The 16,858-nt window shown below is 38.9% G+C and overlaps 1 protein-coding gene across 1 annotated transcript; it reads left to right on the forward strand.

The window, feature by feature from the left end:
* Positions 1-434: 434 nt before the first annotated feature.
* LOC148209669 (uncharacterized) lies at positions 435-10,397 on the forward strand. The gene is given in 9 exon segments (XM_088126945.1): positions 435-1,920; positions 1,923-2,555; positions 2,558-2,653; positions 2,752-3,056; positions 3,127-3,511; positions 3,514-4,383; positions 4,386-4,598; positions 4,601-5,415; positions 9,768-10,397. Coding segments are annotated over 9 exon segments (4,962 nt in total). The 5' UTR covers positions 435-905.
* Positions 10,398-16,858: the final 6,461 nt, after the last annotated feature.

Here is a 16,858-nt window from a genome sequence, read left to right on the forward strand (position 1 = left end):
TCTATGGGTCTTGTTCGTTAGCAAGGTTCTTAGATCCAACTCTCAAGGGTTTCTTAACATTTTGGTATCAGAGCATTAGGCTCTTTGATCGGATATATGTTTCCTTGCATTTATCTCTTTGAATTCTGTGTTCCTTGCTTATGTTTTATTATATCTAAGCATATGCATTCTGTCAAAAAAATTACAAAAAAAAAAGTATCAATTCCATTCATCTTTTCCAATTTTCGTCTTCTGCATTATTATAGATCTGGATCTTATCTACAAATCTGTCTTCTTTGAAGTCTTATGATTCGACTTTCTTAGTGGTGAAATTCGTGCACTTTGCTGATTGATTTATAAAAAAAAAAAAAAAAAAAAAAACTGAACGTGAAAGCATTTATTGTTAGCATTATTGTGCTTTTGCTGATCCATAACTGAAAAAAAAAAAAAAACGAAAGAAAGAAGAAGAAAAAAAAAACATAGAAGACCCCATTTGTCATTACTTCTTTGTGTAGCCTTGCATTGAAATCTCATGCTACTTCCTTGTTGCTTAATTCCCAACCATCTTTATCTTTAACTCTACTTTCGTTTCTTTCTAGCTTCCATTATAACTCTGTCCATTATTTTTTTTCTTAACTTGTTTCTTTGTTGTTATTCGGGTTACTCCCAAAATCACACTCTTGTTTGAGTTCTTATGTGCTGTCTAAACCACTTGAAATGCACATAGCTTTTAACTTTGCTAGACTCACTTACCGATTTGTTTGAAGTGCATAAGAGTGTACTAAGTTGTGAGGGAGAGATTGTAAGGGAGCGATACATTATTTTGAGTGTTGAGGGTTAAACACGAGTGAACTTCACTAACGAGTGAATTAGTGAGGGAGTGCTTGTGAGGTCCATTTCTTGTCACTCTATTTTGTTTTTACAGCATGGCTAATCTTGGAGATGAAGGCAATATTTCTGATGCCCGGAGGAGAGAGGCGCTAGAAGGAACTGTTGAACGAATGATTCGTAGCATGGAGGCATTGACAGAACGGATAGGAAGGTTGGAGACTCAAAACCAAGCTCAGGAGAGAGTTCCACCACCTCCACCACCACGTGTTATGGATGAGGATGAGTATGAAGGTGATGGATCCGATCATTGGGAGGACGATCAGGCTACAGTTTTAGCGGGTCCAAGAGGGGGTGATAGACACGTTGGTCGTGGCTTAGATCGAGGGAGAGGCCGGGGAAGAGGCTATCATAATTTCCAAAGAGCCCCACGAGCGAATGCTCAAGTTGATCGAAACTTGGGAAACATCAAATTAAAACTTCCGAAGTTCTATGGTAAGACTGATCCGGAAGCGTACATTCAATGGGAGAAAGAAGTGGAGTTCGTGTTTGATTGCCATAATTTCAGTGAAGAAAAGAAGGTACGACTATGTCTTGCTCAATTCAAAGATTATGCAGTAACATGGTGGGACAAATTAATGTCAATTAGGAGACGAAACCTTGAGGCGCCAATCGATTCATGGTATGAGTTCAAGGAGTTGTTGAGGAGGCGATTTGTTCCTAGACATTTCCACAGGGACACAGCGCAAAAGCTCCAAGTGTTGAGACAAGGTAGTAAGTCTGTGGAGGACTATTACAAGGAGATGGATACGTTGATGAATCGGCTGGATCTTGAAGAGGACATGGAGAATCTCATGGCACGGTTTCTTAATGGCTTAAACAAGGAGATTGCGGATAAGGTTGATCTACAACCTTACTTTAACATCGAAGAGATGTTGCACCTTGCCATCAAAATTGAGAAGCAGCTCCAAAGGCGATCTCAAAGGTATTCTACTAAGCCCTTTTCCCATTCATCTTCTACATGGAAAACGGATAGTAAGAGTGCTGATTCTAAACTTAGAAATCGAGAGGCATATGAGAAACCAAAAGAAAGTTTGAGAAAGGAGAGAGTTCCAAGAAGGGGAAAGAGAAAGTTGATGAACCTAATGTGAGGAATCGGGATATTAAATGCTGGAAATGTCAAGGAGTAGGACATTACAGTCGAGACTGCCCTAATAGAAGAACTATGATAATTAGAGAAGGAGAGTTTGTAACAGAAGATGAGAAGGAAGATGAGGTAGAAGAGGACGACAATGGTGAATGTGAGAGTGAGGAGTATAGTGAAGAGGACCCTACACATATGTCCTTAGTCACTAGGAGAGCTCTCAGTACTCAAATTAAGGAGGATGGCCTAGACCAACGAGAGAACTTATTTCACACTAGGTGTCTTGTCCAAACTGTGCCTTGTAGTGTGATTATTGATAGTGGTAGTTGTACCAACGTTGTAAGTTCTATTCTGGTCAAGAGGCTTAACTTAGAGACAAAACCACATCCTAGACCATATAAACTTCAATGGTTGAGTGATTGTGGGGAGGTAAAGGTGAGTAGACAAGCTCTTGTTTCTTTTGCTATTGGAAAATATGTTGATGATGTTTTGTGTGATGTTGTACCTATGCATGCCGGGGATATATTGTTGGGTAGACCTTGGCAATTTGACCGTCGGGTAATGTATGATGGGTATGCCAATCGCTATTCTTTTACTCATCATGGAAGAAAACTACTCTTGTACCTTTGTCACCAAAAGATGTGCATGTTGATCAATGCAAACTTGAAAAGAAGAGGCAAGAGGCTGATGCAAAAGCAAAAAGTGAAAAAGAAAACAAAAGAAATGAGTTGAGAGAAAAAAAAGTTTGAGTGAAAAGCAAGGGAGTAGCAATCAGCCTAGTGGGAAAAATGAGAGAAAAGCCAAAACGGTGAGCTTGTATGCTAGTTCAAGTGAGGTTAGGAATGTTTTAATGGCGAAACGGACTGTTCTTGTACTTTTGTACAAAGGGTCTTGTTTTCTTACTAACGAGCTTAACACCTCCTTGCCTAGTATTTTTGTTTCTCTTTTATAGGAATTTGAGGACTTGTTTCCCGAGGAGATGCCCAAGGAATTGCCACCACTTCGTGGCATCGAGCATAAGATTGACTTCATTCCAGGTGCTACCATACCTAACCGACCAGCTTATAGGACTAATCCTACTGAAGCCAAAGAAATTCAAAGGCAAGTGGATGAATTGTTAGCTCATGGGTATGTACGCGAAAGCCTTAGTCCTTGTAGTGTGCCTGTTATTTTAGTGCCTAAAAAAGATGGAACTTGGAATGTGTGTAGACTGTAGGGCTATTAATAAGATCACTGTTAAATATCGTCATCCTATTCCTAGGTTAGATGATATGTTAGATGAATTGCATGGCTGTAGTCTCTTTACTAAGATTGATTTGAAATCTGGGTATCATCAAATTCGTATGAATGTTGGAGATGAATGGAAAACTGCATTTAAGACCAAATATGGATTGTATGAGTGGCTTGTTATGCCTTTTGGTTTAACTAATGCTCCTAGTACTTTCATGAGGTTGATGAACCATGTATTGCGTGAATATTTGGGAAAATTTGTGGTTGTTTATTTTGATGATATACTTGTGTATTCGAAGTCTTTGGAAGATCATGTAATGCATGTGCGTGCTTTCTGACTACACTTAGAAACGAGAGAAAATTGTATGCTAACCTAAAGAAATGTAATTTTTGCATGGAAAGGGTTAATTTTCTTGGTTTCATTGTGTCTAGTCGAGGAGTTGAGGTGGATAGTGAGAAAGTTAAGGCTATTAGCGAATGGCCAACTCCCACGAATGTTGGGGAGGTTCGAAGTTTTCATGGGCTAGCTAGCTTTTATCGGCGTTTTATTAAGGACTTTAGCACCCTAGCTTCACCTCTAAATGAATTGGTAAAGAAAAATGTTCCTTTTGTTTGGGGTACATCCCAAGAGCATGCTTTTAATGTTTTAAAGGATAAGTTGTGCAATGCTCCTCTACTTGCTTTACCGAACTTTGATTTGACTTTTGAAATTGAATGTGATGCAAGTGGGATTGGAATTGGGGCTGTACTAATGCAAAACCATAAGCCACTAATGTTCTTTAGTGAAAAGTTGAGTGGTGCTTCTTTGCGGTACCCAACTTATGACAAAGAACTTTATGCTTTGGTACGAGCTTTGCACACTTGGCAGCATTATCTTTGGCCAAAGGAGTTCGTCATTCATACGGATCATGAGAGCCTAAAGCACTTGAGAGGGCAAAGCAAACTGAATCGCAGACATGCCAAGTGGTTGGAGTTTATAGAGACATTTCCATATGTGATTAAGTATAAACAAGGTAAGGAGAACATTGTTGCAGATGCTTTATCACGAAGGTATGCTCTCTTTAATACTTTGAATGCTAAGATTTTAGGATTTGAACATCTCAAGTCCTTGTATCTAGATGATGTGTTCTTTGCTCCTTTTGTTGAATCGTGTGAAAAAGGACTTGTTGTTGATGATTACATGTTGTTTGAAGGATTTTGTTTCGAAAAGGAAAACTTTGCATTCCATCTTGTTCAATTCGTGAATTGCTTGTAAAGGAAGCTCATGGGGGTGGTTTAATGGCTCATTTTGGTGTTTCTAAAACTTATGATATGCTTGCTGAACATTTTTATTGGCCTAAGATGAAGCATGATGTGCATAAAGTGTGTAAGCATTGTATTGCATGCAAACAAGCTAAGTCTAGGTTACAACCACATGGTTATATTCACCTTTGCCTGTTCCTACTACTCCTTGGGTTGATATTTCTATGGATTTTGTCCTTGGTTTACCAAGAACTCGGAAGGGTAGGGATAGTATATTTGTAGTGGTTGATAGGTTTAGCAAGATGGCGCATTTCATACCATGCCATAAAACCGATGATGCTAAATTGATTGCTGATTTGTTTTTTAGGGAAGTTGTTCGTTTGCATGGCATTCCTAGAACTATTGTTAGTGATCGCGATGTAAAATTTTTAAGTCATTTTTGGCGTGTGTTATGGGGAAAGTTGGGAACCAAACTTGTTTATTCTACTACTTGTCATCCCCAAACTGATGGACAAACTGAGGTAGTAAATAGGACAATGGTTACCATGCTTCGAGCAATCATAGATAAAAATCTTAAAACTTGGGAGGATTGTTTGCCATTAATTGAATTTGCATATAATAGGGCTGTCCATTGTACTACTAAATGCACACCGTTTGAAATTGTATATGGTTTCAATCCTATCTCCCCACTTGATTTGTTGCCTATGCCTCCTAATGAATTTGTGAGTTATGATGCTAGCACAAAGGTTGATCTTGTCCATAGGCTACATAAAGAAGTTAAGGAAAGGATTGAGAAGCAAAACACTAAGGTTGCTTCCCGCATCAATAAAGGACGCAAGCTCCTTGTTTTCCAGCCAGGGGATTGGGTTTGGGTACATTTTCGAAAGGAACGGTTTCCAACTCAACGAAGGTCTAAGTTGCTACCACGAGGCGATGGTCCTTTTCAAGTCCTTGAACGGATCAATGATAATGCTATAAGATTGATTTGCCAGGTAAGTATGGAGTGAGTGCTACCTTTAATGTTTCTGATTTGTCTCCTTTTGATGTAGTTGATGACTTCGATTCGAGGACGAATCCTTCTGAAGATGGGGAGGATGATATGAACCAAGGAGCTACCGTTGTTATGCCTCATGGACCGATTACAAGATCGAGAGCTAGGAAACTTCAACAAGCTTTGCTACTTCGTGTCCAAGCGTTCTTGAACTCGACAAGAGAAATAAAGGAAGATGTGCAAGAAGTTAGAACTATGCACTTCAATTTGGTGCAAGTTATGCATTTTTAAGTGTTTTTATGGCAAGTTAAAGTCCACTTGGTCAAGGTCAAAGTCAACTCCATCAAGACAAGTCAAAGTCAACTCATTCAATTCAAAAACCAAGTCAAACACTCACATCCCTCATTATGGACGGGATTGCAATTATTTTGGTTGGCTTTCCATGTTCTTAACCTTTTCATTTGCTTGTCTTTTCATTTCTCGTAAGTTATGTCTTTTCATTTACAAGTCTTTTCATTTCTTGTAAGTTACAAGTCTTTTCATTTGCTTAAGACTTTTCATATGGCTTGTTAGGATGGCTATATATAGCCTTGAGATGTCTTGTTGTAACACAATTTGAAGTTGAATGAAAAGTGAGTTTTCTCATTAGCTTGGTTGAGAGATTTATCTCCCATTTCTTGTGCAATTTCTTGTGTCTTTAGAATTTGCATCTTAGGATCATTCAAGCGGTGTTGATCATACCTCTTGTGGAGTGATTCGAATCACGAGTTTAGAAACAAGTTTTCTCTACTCTTGATATTGATCATCAAGGTAATCCGTTCTAAAACTTTTCCTTGGGTTGATTCCATACTTGTTTTCGGGGTTTTTGGGATTGAGTTCTATGGGTCTTGTTCGTTAGCAAGGTTCTTAGAACTAACTCTCAAGGGTTTCTTAACAGAGAGCGACGACGAATGGTAAGGCGAGCGGCAACGGCGGATGGCGCGGGGTCAAGCAACGACGGAGGACAGCGCAGTCGGGGTTGGGGATCTGAACATCGGAGGGGGGTGGGAGAGAGATGAAAGGAAGAGAAATGGAGAAATGTGGAAGAAAATTCGATTTTTAGGGCAACCTTTTGAGATGACATTTAAAGTCGTCGCCAAAGGTTACAAAATCGTGGCCGAAAAATAATTCAAATTGCGTTTGACCTTTTCGCGATGAAATCACGGTTTCATTGTCGAAAATGCCTGCCATTTTTTTGCCACCTAACAATTTCATGGAAATTAAACTGCCTTTCGGCCCACTTGATTATTTCGTCGCCGAAAGGCAGTTTAGGGTGAAGAAATGTAATTTCGTCGCTAAAACCCTCACTATTGGCGACGAAAAACTAATTGGTCGTCAAAGATGCCTTTTGGCGACGAAATTATCTTTGGTCACCAAAGATTCGATCGCCAGAAGTCAAAATTCTTGTAGTGTATAATATCCTGGTTACATTATAATAACCTTGGATGTTTAGTTTATTGGATTTAGACAATGCAATGCTATGAATTCAACAACAAATTGATTGATAAATACAAACTATGAGTTTAGGGCAACACACCCAACAAACTCCCACTTGAACAAAACTCGAGTGTGGTGTAAATTATCATAAAGCAAAGGGAAAATACAATAAACTAGGGGATACACTATACCCATTACATTTCTCCCACTTGTCATAGACTAATCGTATAATGCTCGTAGACCTATACTTTCTAAATGGTCATCAAACACTTTAGCCGTGAGTGCCTTCGTAAAAGGATCAACAATGTTATGTTCCGTAGCGATATTTGTGACGATCACATTCCCTTATTGCACTATATCCCTTATTAGGTGATACTTCCTTTCTATGTGCTTGCCTCTCCTGTGGCTTCGAGGTTATTTAGAATTTGCTACAGCACCACTGTTATCACAGTAAAGTGTGATAGGCAAGTTCATATTTGGAACGAATTCCAAATCAGTCAAGAACTTCCTAAGTCAAACCGCTTTTTTTGCTACTTCACAAGCTGTAACGTACTTAGCCTCCATCGCGGTGTTTGCTATGCATCCTTATTTGATGCTTCGCCAAACTATCGCCCCTCCTTTAAAGTGAATACTGACCCCGACGTGGATTTCCTATAATCCTTGTCTGTTTGGAAGTCAGAGTTAGTGTATCCTGTAAGGATCAAATCCTTAGAGGCATACACAAGTTTGTAGTCCCTCGTTCTCCTTAGATACTTGAGGATTCCCTTAACAGTAGTTTAGTGATCATATCCTGGGTTGAATTGATACCTACTGACCATCCCTACTACATAGCAAATGTCAGGCCTAGTGCACAGCATAGCATATATCAGGCTGTCCACTACTGAAGCATAGGGTATGCGTCTCATATCCTCAACTTCTTGAGGTGTCTTAGGACATTGTTCCTTAGACATATGAACTCAATGCCAGAAAGGCAATAAGCCTTTCTTGTAATTCTGCATCGACTATCGAACAAGCATCTTATTGATATCAGTTGCTTCATACAGGGCTAGCGTTTTGTTCTTAGGATCCATTAGAATTTGGCTACCAAGAATATACTGAGCTTCTCCCAAATCCTTCATTTGGCACTCAGTAGCTAGCCACTTGTTAGGGTTGATTTTTTACAACAAAAACATGTTTTGGTAGTCCTGTTTGACCATGTTTTTTTTACCCCTTTCCCATTATTATTTGCCAAAAAAGATAACATATTCTTAAAATAGAACATGCATAGATTATTTCTGCATAAAAGTCAAACTATGATACTTTAGGAAAAATATGAGATAAATGCGGTCGAAGTTGGAAGAAAATAATAGAGTTCTGCTTTTGTAGAATTGCGCCCGACTCATTTTTTGGAAGGTAAATTGTCAAAACGCATAGTTTGATTAATGAAAGGCAAGGAGGACATTTCTCACATGTTCAAAACTGTGTGTCCAAGTCCAAGTAAGGTGGTTAGGTGAAATCTCAACCCTTTTCCACCTAAAATAGAGGGGAGTTTCAACCAACCTATGGTGCTATGAAAGGAAGCCATTCATCCCTTCCAAGCTTCATTACATCTTCTTTTAGATGCTCTCTAGTTGTAGAACACGTTTTTAGGGTTTATGTTCATGTTTTAGTTGTTCATTTTTCGTTTTTCAGTTTTTACATTTCGTATTGCTTTTAATTCGAGTTCTTACTTCCGTTCTTTGTTCATTCTGTTCTTTTAAAGTTCTTTAGCGAGTTTCAACTCCCCTCACGGTCGAGAGAGAAGAGGATCAAGTTAGAACTCCTTGTACGACTTATTTAATAATTTAAATTTAATGAAAAATACTTTCTTAATGTTTTCGTGCATTTACTTTCGTTTAATTATGTTCTAAATTATTTATCAACCTCCTTGTGGAATGCCTTAGTCAAATGATTTGATTTTCAACACGCTCGGAATTTTAGCCAGATTGCACTTGGCACTATTTTGGGTTGATTTCTAAAAACTTCTCTTTATATCTTCTTTCCATGTGGCTAGTGGGAACTTGATTTATATACCACAGCCCAACCTTGGGAAAGGTGAGTTAGATAAAATAATAGGAAACTAATATAGGATGTGAATTAGGAATAAGCGCATAAAACATGGTCTTAGACATAAGCCCTCTGACCCATAATGCAAATAAGTTGGTAGATATTATTTACGATTGTAATCACACATAAGAATATGATTGTAGATTACCCTAGTATCTGCAGCAACCAAAAGCGGTAGTGAAAGAGTAGAACTCAAAATCCCAAGAAAAGTTAGGAATTGCACCTGATGCATTTTCCCAACATAGTATGTTTTCCATGTTTTGCATCGAAACTAAGGTCAGGGACAAGGAGTTTGAGTTTCATAAATTGCTTGTTAGTTAAAACCCAACGACAACATTTTATCACATTTTTCTTCCTAAATCACAATTGGATATTTGAACCATTTCACTGCATTACTTGATTTTGAAAAGCAACAAGTCCCTGAGGATTCGACCTTGGATTACTTCCGAGTAATACTTGTCACCGTGTGCGCTTGCACAAGTTTCTAATATTTTTAAAGGTAGAGAAAGTCCCAACAAGTTTTTGGCGCCGTTGCCAGGTGTCATGGTCATGCTCGTCTAGTGCATGTCACCCAGTGCAAACAATCGTTCAGCTAGTAAAAGGCAGGAAGACCCGCCAGTTTTGGGTCGAAGACGACCTCTTTTTTACCAAGGGCAATCATCGCTTGTGCGCTTGCATGAGTTTCTAATCTTTTTAAAGGTAGAGAAAGTCCCAACAAGTTTTTGGCGTCGTTGCCAGGTGTCATGGTCATGCTCGTCTAGTGCATGTCACCCAGTGCAAACAATCATTCAGCTAGTAAAAGGCAGGAAGACCCACCATTTTTGGGTCAAAGACGAACTCCTTTTTACCAAGGGCAATCATCGCTATGTTCCGCGAGCAGGAAACCTGAGGAAACTCCTGATGGGAGAATGCCATGACACTATGCGGGCTGGCCACGCTGGGTGGCAGAGAACATATGCCGTACTGAAGAAAGGGTACTACTGGCCGAACCTACGAGACGACGTTATGCAATACACCAAGACGTGTCTCATATGCCAACAAGACAAAGTCGAGAGAACTAAAATAGCGGGCTTACTGGAGCCCCTTTCAGTGCCATCAAGGCTTTGGGAGAGCGTATCCCTGGATTTCATCACCCACCTGCCCAAGGTTGGAGAATCTGAAGTTATCCTTGTTATTGTCGACAGATTCTCCAAATATGCAACCTTTGTCCCAACTCCGAAGATGTGTTCCGCAGAGATGACAGCACAGCTATTCTTCAAGAACATAGTGAAACTATGGGGTGTCCCTGAAAGCATCGTGAGTGATAGAGATGGAAGATTCACTAGAACCTTCTGGACGGAACTCTTCCGGCTACTTGGCTCCAACCTGAACATATCCTCAAGCTACCATTCGCAGACCGACGGTCAGACAGAACGATGTTAGAGGAATACCTTCGCCACTTCATTGATGCTCGACAGAAAAACTGGATATAGATGCTTGATGTAGCCCAATTTTGTTTCAACTGCCAGAAGAGCACAACCACAGGGAAGGCTCCTTTTGAAACAGTTGCAAGCGCTTACCTGTGTTACCTCACATCATTGCCCGCCCTTACGCAGGAAAGAGCCCTCAAGCTTACAACTTCACCAAAGAATGGTGACAATCCACGGATGTTGCCCGATCATACCTTGAGAAGTGTCTAAGCACATGAAGAAGTGGGCCGACAAGAAGCACAGACCGTTGGAATTTCAAGCAGAAGATCAAGTGCTCATTAAATTACGCCTGAAACAGCTCCGATTATGGGGTAACAAAGATCAACGCCTTGTGCGGAAATATGAAGGGCCAGTCAACATCATTCAGAAGGTCGGGAAGACGTCATACAGGGTTCAATTACACTCATGGATGAAAATCCACCCAGTGATTCATGTGAGAAACTTGAAATCCTATCACCCAGACACCATTGATCCCGCACGAAACGAAGTGATCCGACCAGCGGTCACCTTGAACAACCAGATGGAAAAAGAAGTTGAAGAAATCTTAGCTGAAAGAACTCGTCGAGTCAGACGACTGAGAAGGGACGTACAAGAATTCTTAGTCAAATGGACTAGGCTTCCAGATGAATAGATCAGTTGGGAATGCACAGAAATCTGAAATCAGCATCAACCCAGATCGTAGAGTTCAAGCAACGTCGGTTGACAGGGACGTCAACCATTTAAGTGGAGGAAGATGTCATGGTTATGCTCGTCCAGTGCATGTCGCCCATGGCTGCATGCCCATGATAGCCTCTTCCCTTCTACTTTTATGTCATGTATTTACTTTTGCATGTTATTTACTTTTCATTGTACTTTTGGTGGCGAGTGACTCCTCGCCACTTTGCATGTTCACGTCTGCCAAATGCAAAATGCTTTATAATCTACCTTAGGGGGGTACACCTAGTCTCGTCCCTACATTGAGTTGTATTCTTGTCTTGCCCGCTAATCTATTTTCTTGCATTCAAGCATACAACAAGCTTCCCAAAATGTCTTCAAACATTTTCCAAACTTTTTTCTCTAACCCCCTTTTCCAAAACCATTTTCTCGAGAACGGGGGTGGAGGTAGCGATATATAGTCGTGGTGCCGCCGGCTATCTGATATGAACCAAGGAGCTCTCTTTGTCATGCCTCATGGACCAATTACAAGATCAAGGGCTCGAAAACTTCAACAAGCCTTACTACTTCGTGTCCAAGCGTTCGTGAACTCGACACGAGAATTAAAAGGAAGATGTGCAAGAAGTTGGAACTATGCACTTCAATTTGGTGCAAGTTATGCATTTTTAAGTGTTTTTAAGGCAAGTCAAAGTCTACTTGGTCAAGGTCAAAGTCAACTCCATCAAGACAAGTCAAAGTCAACTCATTCAATTCAAAAACCAAGTCAAACACTCACATCCCTCATTATGGACGAGATTGCACTTATTTTGGTTGACTTTCCATGTTCTTAACCTTTCATTTGCTTGTCTTTTTATTTCTTGTAAGTTATGTCTTTTCATTTACAAGTCTTTTCATTTCTTGTAAGTTACAAGTCTTTTTCATTTGCTTAAGACTTTTCATATGGCTTGCTAGGATGGCTATATATAACCTTGAGATGTCTTGTTGTAAACACAATTTGAAGTTGAATGAAAAGTGAGTTTTCTCATTAGCTTGGTTGAGAGCTTTATCTCCCATTTCTTGTGCAATTTCTTGTGCCTTTAGAATTTGCATGTTAGGATCATTCAAGCGGTGTTGATCATATCTCTTGTGGAGTGATTCGAATCACGAGTTTAGAAACAAGTTTCTCTACTCTTGATATTGATCATCAAGGTAATCCGTTCTAAAAACTTTTCCTTGGGTTGATTCCATACTTGTTTTCGGGGTTTTTGGGATTTGAGTTCTATGGGTCTTGTTCGTTAGCAAGGTTCTTAGATCCAACTCTCAAGGGTTTCTTAACATTTTGGTATCAGAGCATTAGGCTCTTTGATCGGATATATGTTTCCTTGCATTTATCTCTTTGAATTCCTTATTCATTTGCTTATGTTTTATTATATCTAAGCATATTAGCATTCTGTCTAAAATTACAAAAAAAGTATCAATTTCGTTCATCTTTTCCAATTTTCGTTCTCTGCATTATATAGATCTGGGTCTTATCTACAAATCTGTCTTCTTTGAAGTCTTCTAATTCGACTTGCTGAGTGGTGAAATTCGTGAACTTTGCTGATTGATTCCAAAAAAAAAAGAAAAAAAAAAACTGAACGTGAAAGCATTTATTGTTAGCATTATTGTGCTTTTGCTGATCCATAACTGATAAAAAAAAAAGAAAGGAAGAGGAAAAAGCATAGAAGACCCCATTTGTCATTACTTCTTTGTGTAGCCTTGCATTGAAATCTCATGCTACTTTCTTGTTGCTTAATTCCCAACCATCTTTATCTTTAACTCTACTTTCTTTTCTTTCTAGCTTCCATTATAATTCTGTCCATTATTTTTTTTTTTCTTAACTTGTTTCTTTGTTGTTATTCGGGTTACTCCTAAAATCACACTCTTGTTTGAGTTCTTATGTGCTGTCTAAACCACTTGAAATGCACATAGCTTTTAACTTTGCTAGACTCACTTACCGATTTGTTTGAAGTGCATAAGAGTGTACTAAGTTGTGAGGGAGAGATTGTAAGGGAGCGATACATATTTTGAGTGTTGAGGGTTAAGCACGAGTGAACTTCACTAATGAGTGAATTAGTGGGGGAGTGCTTGTGAGATCCATTTTTTTTTTGTTATTTTACTTTTTTGCAGCCATGTTTCACACTGAACGTTACAGAAGAAATCGCGGTTCCACAGTAGCCGGCGATATATGATAAACCACCATGGCGATGATCCATATACGAAGGAATTGGTCGGGATTCGCAAAAACATAAATGACCTCAATGAATTGTGCAAAGAGTTCAAAATGCTATACGAAGAATGAAGAGGCATGCTACAAAATCGGTTTCAAAAAGAGGACGAGTGTCCGCCTCAAGAGGAAAATCATCAACAAATTCCAAATGAGGCAGAGAATCAAGATTGCCATTGATGCGAATGTTCAAACTATTCTGCATGCCCAACAAGAAGATTTTAATATTGATGTTGTTATTTATGATGCTGAAGAAGATGTGCATGTTGAGGTTTTGACGCCTGATGAGTACACAACCACAGAGGAGGGTACTTATTGAGAAAGCGATCGAGATTACAAATATTGTGCAAATTGGGGAGAGTAAGAAAAGCATGCAACTGCAAAATGAAGACCTCGGGAACACTCAGAAGCCACATTCACTCATTGCTTCAATGCCCTGTATTGGGGATTTAAACCAGGAATTTGGAACAAGACTGCAAGGTTTTTCTTTACTACAAGCAATTACAAGTTTACCATACAAATTTATTATCTTATCAACATGTTTGAACGAGCTCAAGATGCCGAGTACAAGGTTGCATTGCAAGGAGATCTTATAGATTCGAGGACGAATCCTTCTGAAGAAGGGGAGGATGATATGAACCAAGGAGCTCTCTTTGTCATGCCTCATGGACCAATTACAAGATCAAGGGCTCGAAAACTTCAACAAGCCTTACTACTTCGTGTCCAAGCGTTCGTGAACTCGACACGAGAATTAAAAGGAAGATGTGCAAGAAGTTGGAACTATGCACTTCAATTTGGTGCAAGTTATGCATTTTTAAGTGTTTTAAAGGCAAGTCAAAGTCTACTTGGTCAAGGTCAAAGTCAACTCCATCAAGACAAGTCAAAGTCAACTCATTCAATTCAAAAACCAAGTCAAACACTCACATCCCTCATTATGGACGAGATTGCACTTATTTTGGTTGACTTTCCATGTTCTTAACCTTTCATTTGCTTGTCTTTTTATTTCTTGTAAGTTATGTCTTTTCATTTCTTGTAAGTTACAAGTCTTTTCATTTGCTTAAGACTTTTCATATGGCTTGCTAGGATGGCTATATATAACCTTGAGATGTCTTGTTGTAAACACAATTTGAAGTTGAATGAAAAGTGAGTTTTCTCATTAGCTTGGTTGAGAGCTTTATCTCCCATTTCTTGTGCAATTTCTTGTGTCTTTAGAATTTGCATGTTAGGATCATTCAAGCGGTGTTGATCATATCTCTTGTGGAGTGATTCGAATCACGAGTTTAGAAACAAGTTTTCTCTACTCTTGATATTGATCATCAAGGTAATCCGTTCTAAAAACTTTTCCTTGGGTTGATTCCATACTTGTTTTCGGGGTTTTTGGGATTGAGTTCTATGGGTCTTGTTCGTTAGCAAGGTTCTTAGATCCAACTCTCAAGGGTTTCTTAACATTTTGGTATCAGAAGACACAAGAAATTGCACAAGAAATGGGAGATAAAGGTCTCAACCAAGCTAATGAGAAAACTCACTTTTCATTCAACTTCAAAATTGTGTTTACAACAAGACATCTCAAGGTTATATATAGCCATCCTAGCAAGCCATATGAAAAGTCTTAAGCAAATGAAAAGACTTGTAACTTACAAGAAATGAAAAGACTTGTAAATGAAAAGACATAACTTACAAGAAATAAAAAGACAAGCAAATGAAAGGTTAAGAACATGGAAAGTCAACCAAAATAAGTGCAATCTCGTCCATAATGAGGGATGTGAGTGTTTGACTTGGTTTTTGAATTGAATGAGTTGACTTTGACTTGTCTTGATGGAGTTGACTTTGACCTTGACCAAGTAGACTTTGACTTGCCTTAAAAACACTTAAAAATGCATAACTTGCACCAAATTGAAGTGCATAGTTCCAACTTCTTGCACATCTTCCTTTTAATTCTCGTGTCGAGTTCACGAACGCTTGGACACGAAGTAGTAAGGCTTGTTGAAGTTTTCGAGCCCTTGATCTTGTAATTGGTCCATGAGGCATGACAAAGAGAGCTCCTTGGTTCATATCATCAAAATGTTAAGAAACCCTTGAGAGTTGGATCTAAGAACCTTGCTAACGAACAAGACCCATAGAACTCAATCCCAAAAACCCCGAAAACAAGTATGGAATCAACCCAAGGAAAAGTTTTTAGAACGGATTACCTTGATGATCAATATCAAGAGTAGAGAAAACTTGTTTCTAAACTCGTGATTCGAATCACTCCACAAGAGATATGATCAACACCGCTTGAATGATCCTAACATGCAAATTCTAAAGACACAAGAAATTGCACAAGAAATGGGAGATAAAGCTCTCAACCAAGCTAATGAGAAAACTCACTTTTCATTCAACTTCAAATTGTGTTTACAACAAGACATCTCAAGGTTATATATAGCCATCCTAGCAAGCCATATGAAAAGTCTTAAGCAAATGAAAAGACTTGTAACTTACAAGAAATTGAAAAGACTTGTAAATGAAAAGACATAACTTACAAGAAATAAAAAGACAAGCAAATGAAGGTTAAGAACATGGAAAGTCAACCAAAATAAGTGCAATCTCGTCCATAATGAGGGATGTGAGTGTTTGACTTGGTTTTTGAATTGAATGAGTTGACTTTGACTTGTCTTGATGGAGTTGACTTTGACCTTGACCAAGTAGACTTTGACTTGCCTTAAAAACACTTAAAATGCATAACTTGCACCAAATTGAAGTGCATAGTTCCAACTTCTTGCACATCTTCCTTTTAATTCTCGTGTCGAGTTCACGAACGCTTGGACACGAAGTAGTAAGGCTTGTTGAAGTTTTCGAGCCCTTGATCTTGTAATTGGTCCATGAGGCATGACAAAGAGAGCTCCTTGGTTCATATCACTATCCGATTCTCATTGGCTGACTTGCTCGTGGGAAAGAGCAAGTGCCGCACAATCACACTGTGAGTCCTTTGAAAAGTGCGATTGTGACACCGGGGATTTAATTTTCAAAATCATATTAATTTTTTTCAAGTTAATTGTTTCATAGTGTGATTCTTGCATGCCTCTGTCCCTTGAGATTAATTGTTATATCTAACCTTAAAGGGCCAATTTTTTTAGCATAAAGGCTTTCTTGCAGGAGTCCCTAAAGAGGTTAAGGCAAGTGATTACGCTTGTTTACATGCGTAAAAAGAAGGTTTTAGATGCTGTTTTTACAATATTTCAGCTTTGTTTCGGATTTTTCTCGATCGTTTGAGTTCCAATTCATGCAAAATTCATATATTATGGTTTGTGGTTGGCTTATATTGTATTTATGACATTTTAGGACCATTTGGGAGTGCAAATTAATCAAAAGAAGCGAAAAGACGAAAAAACACCTCAGGAGGCGCCAGGCGCCTGGGAAGCCTGCAGAAAACAGTTTTTCTTTCAACTTTGCCCTTAATGAAACGCGTCTTCCAATGCGTTTTGGTGGTTCCAACCGATGCATACGTGTAGAATAAGTGTTCCACTATCAGTTTGAGC

Source organism: Momordica charantia, assembly GCF_013281855.1.
Source record: "Momordica charantia cultivar OHB3-1 chromosome 8 unlocalized genomic scaffold, Mcharantia_2.0 BLBB01000008.1, whole genome shotgun sequence".
Classification (NCBI taxonomy): Eukaryota; Viridiplantae; Streptophyta; class Magnoliopsida; order Cucurbitales; family Cucurbitaceae; genus Momordica; species Momordica charantia.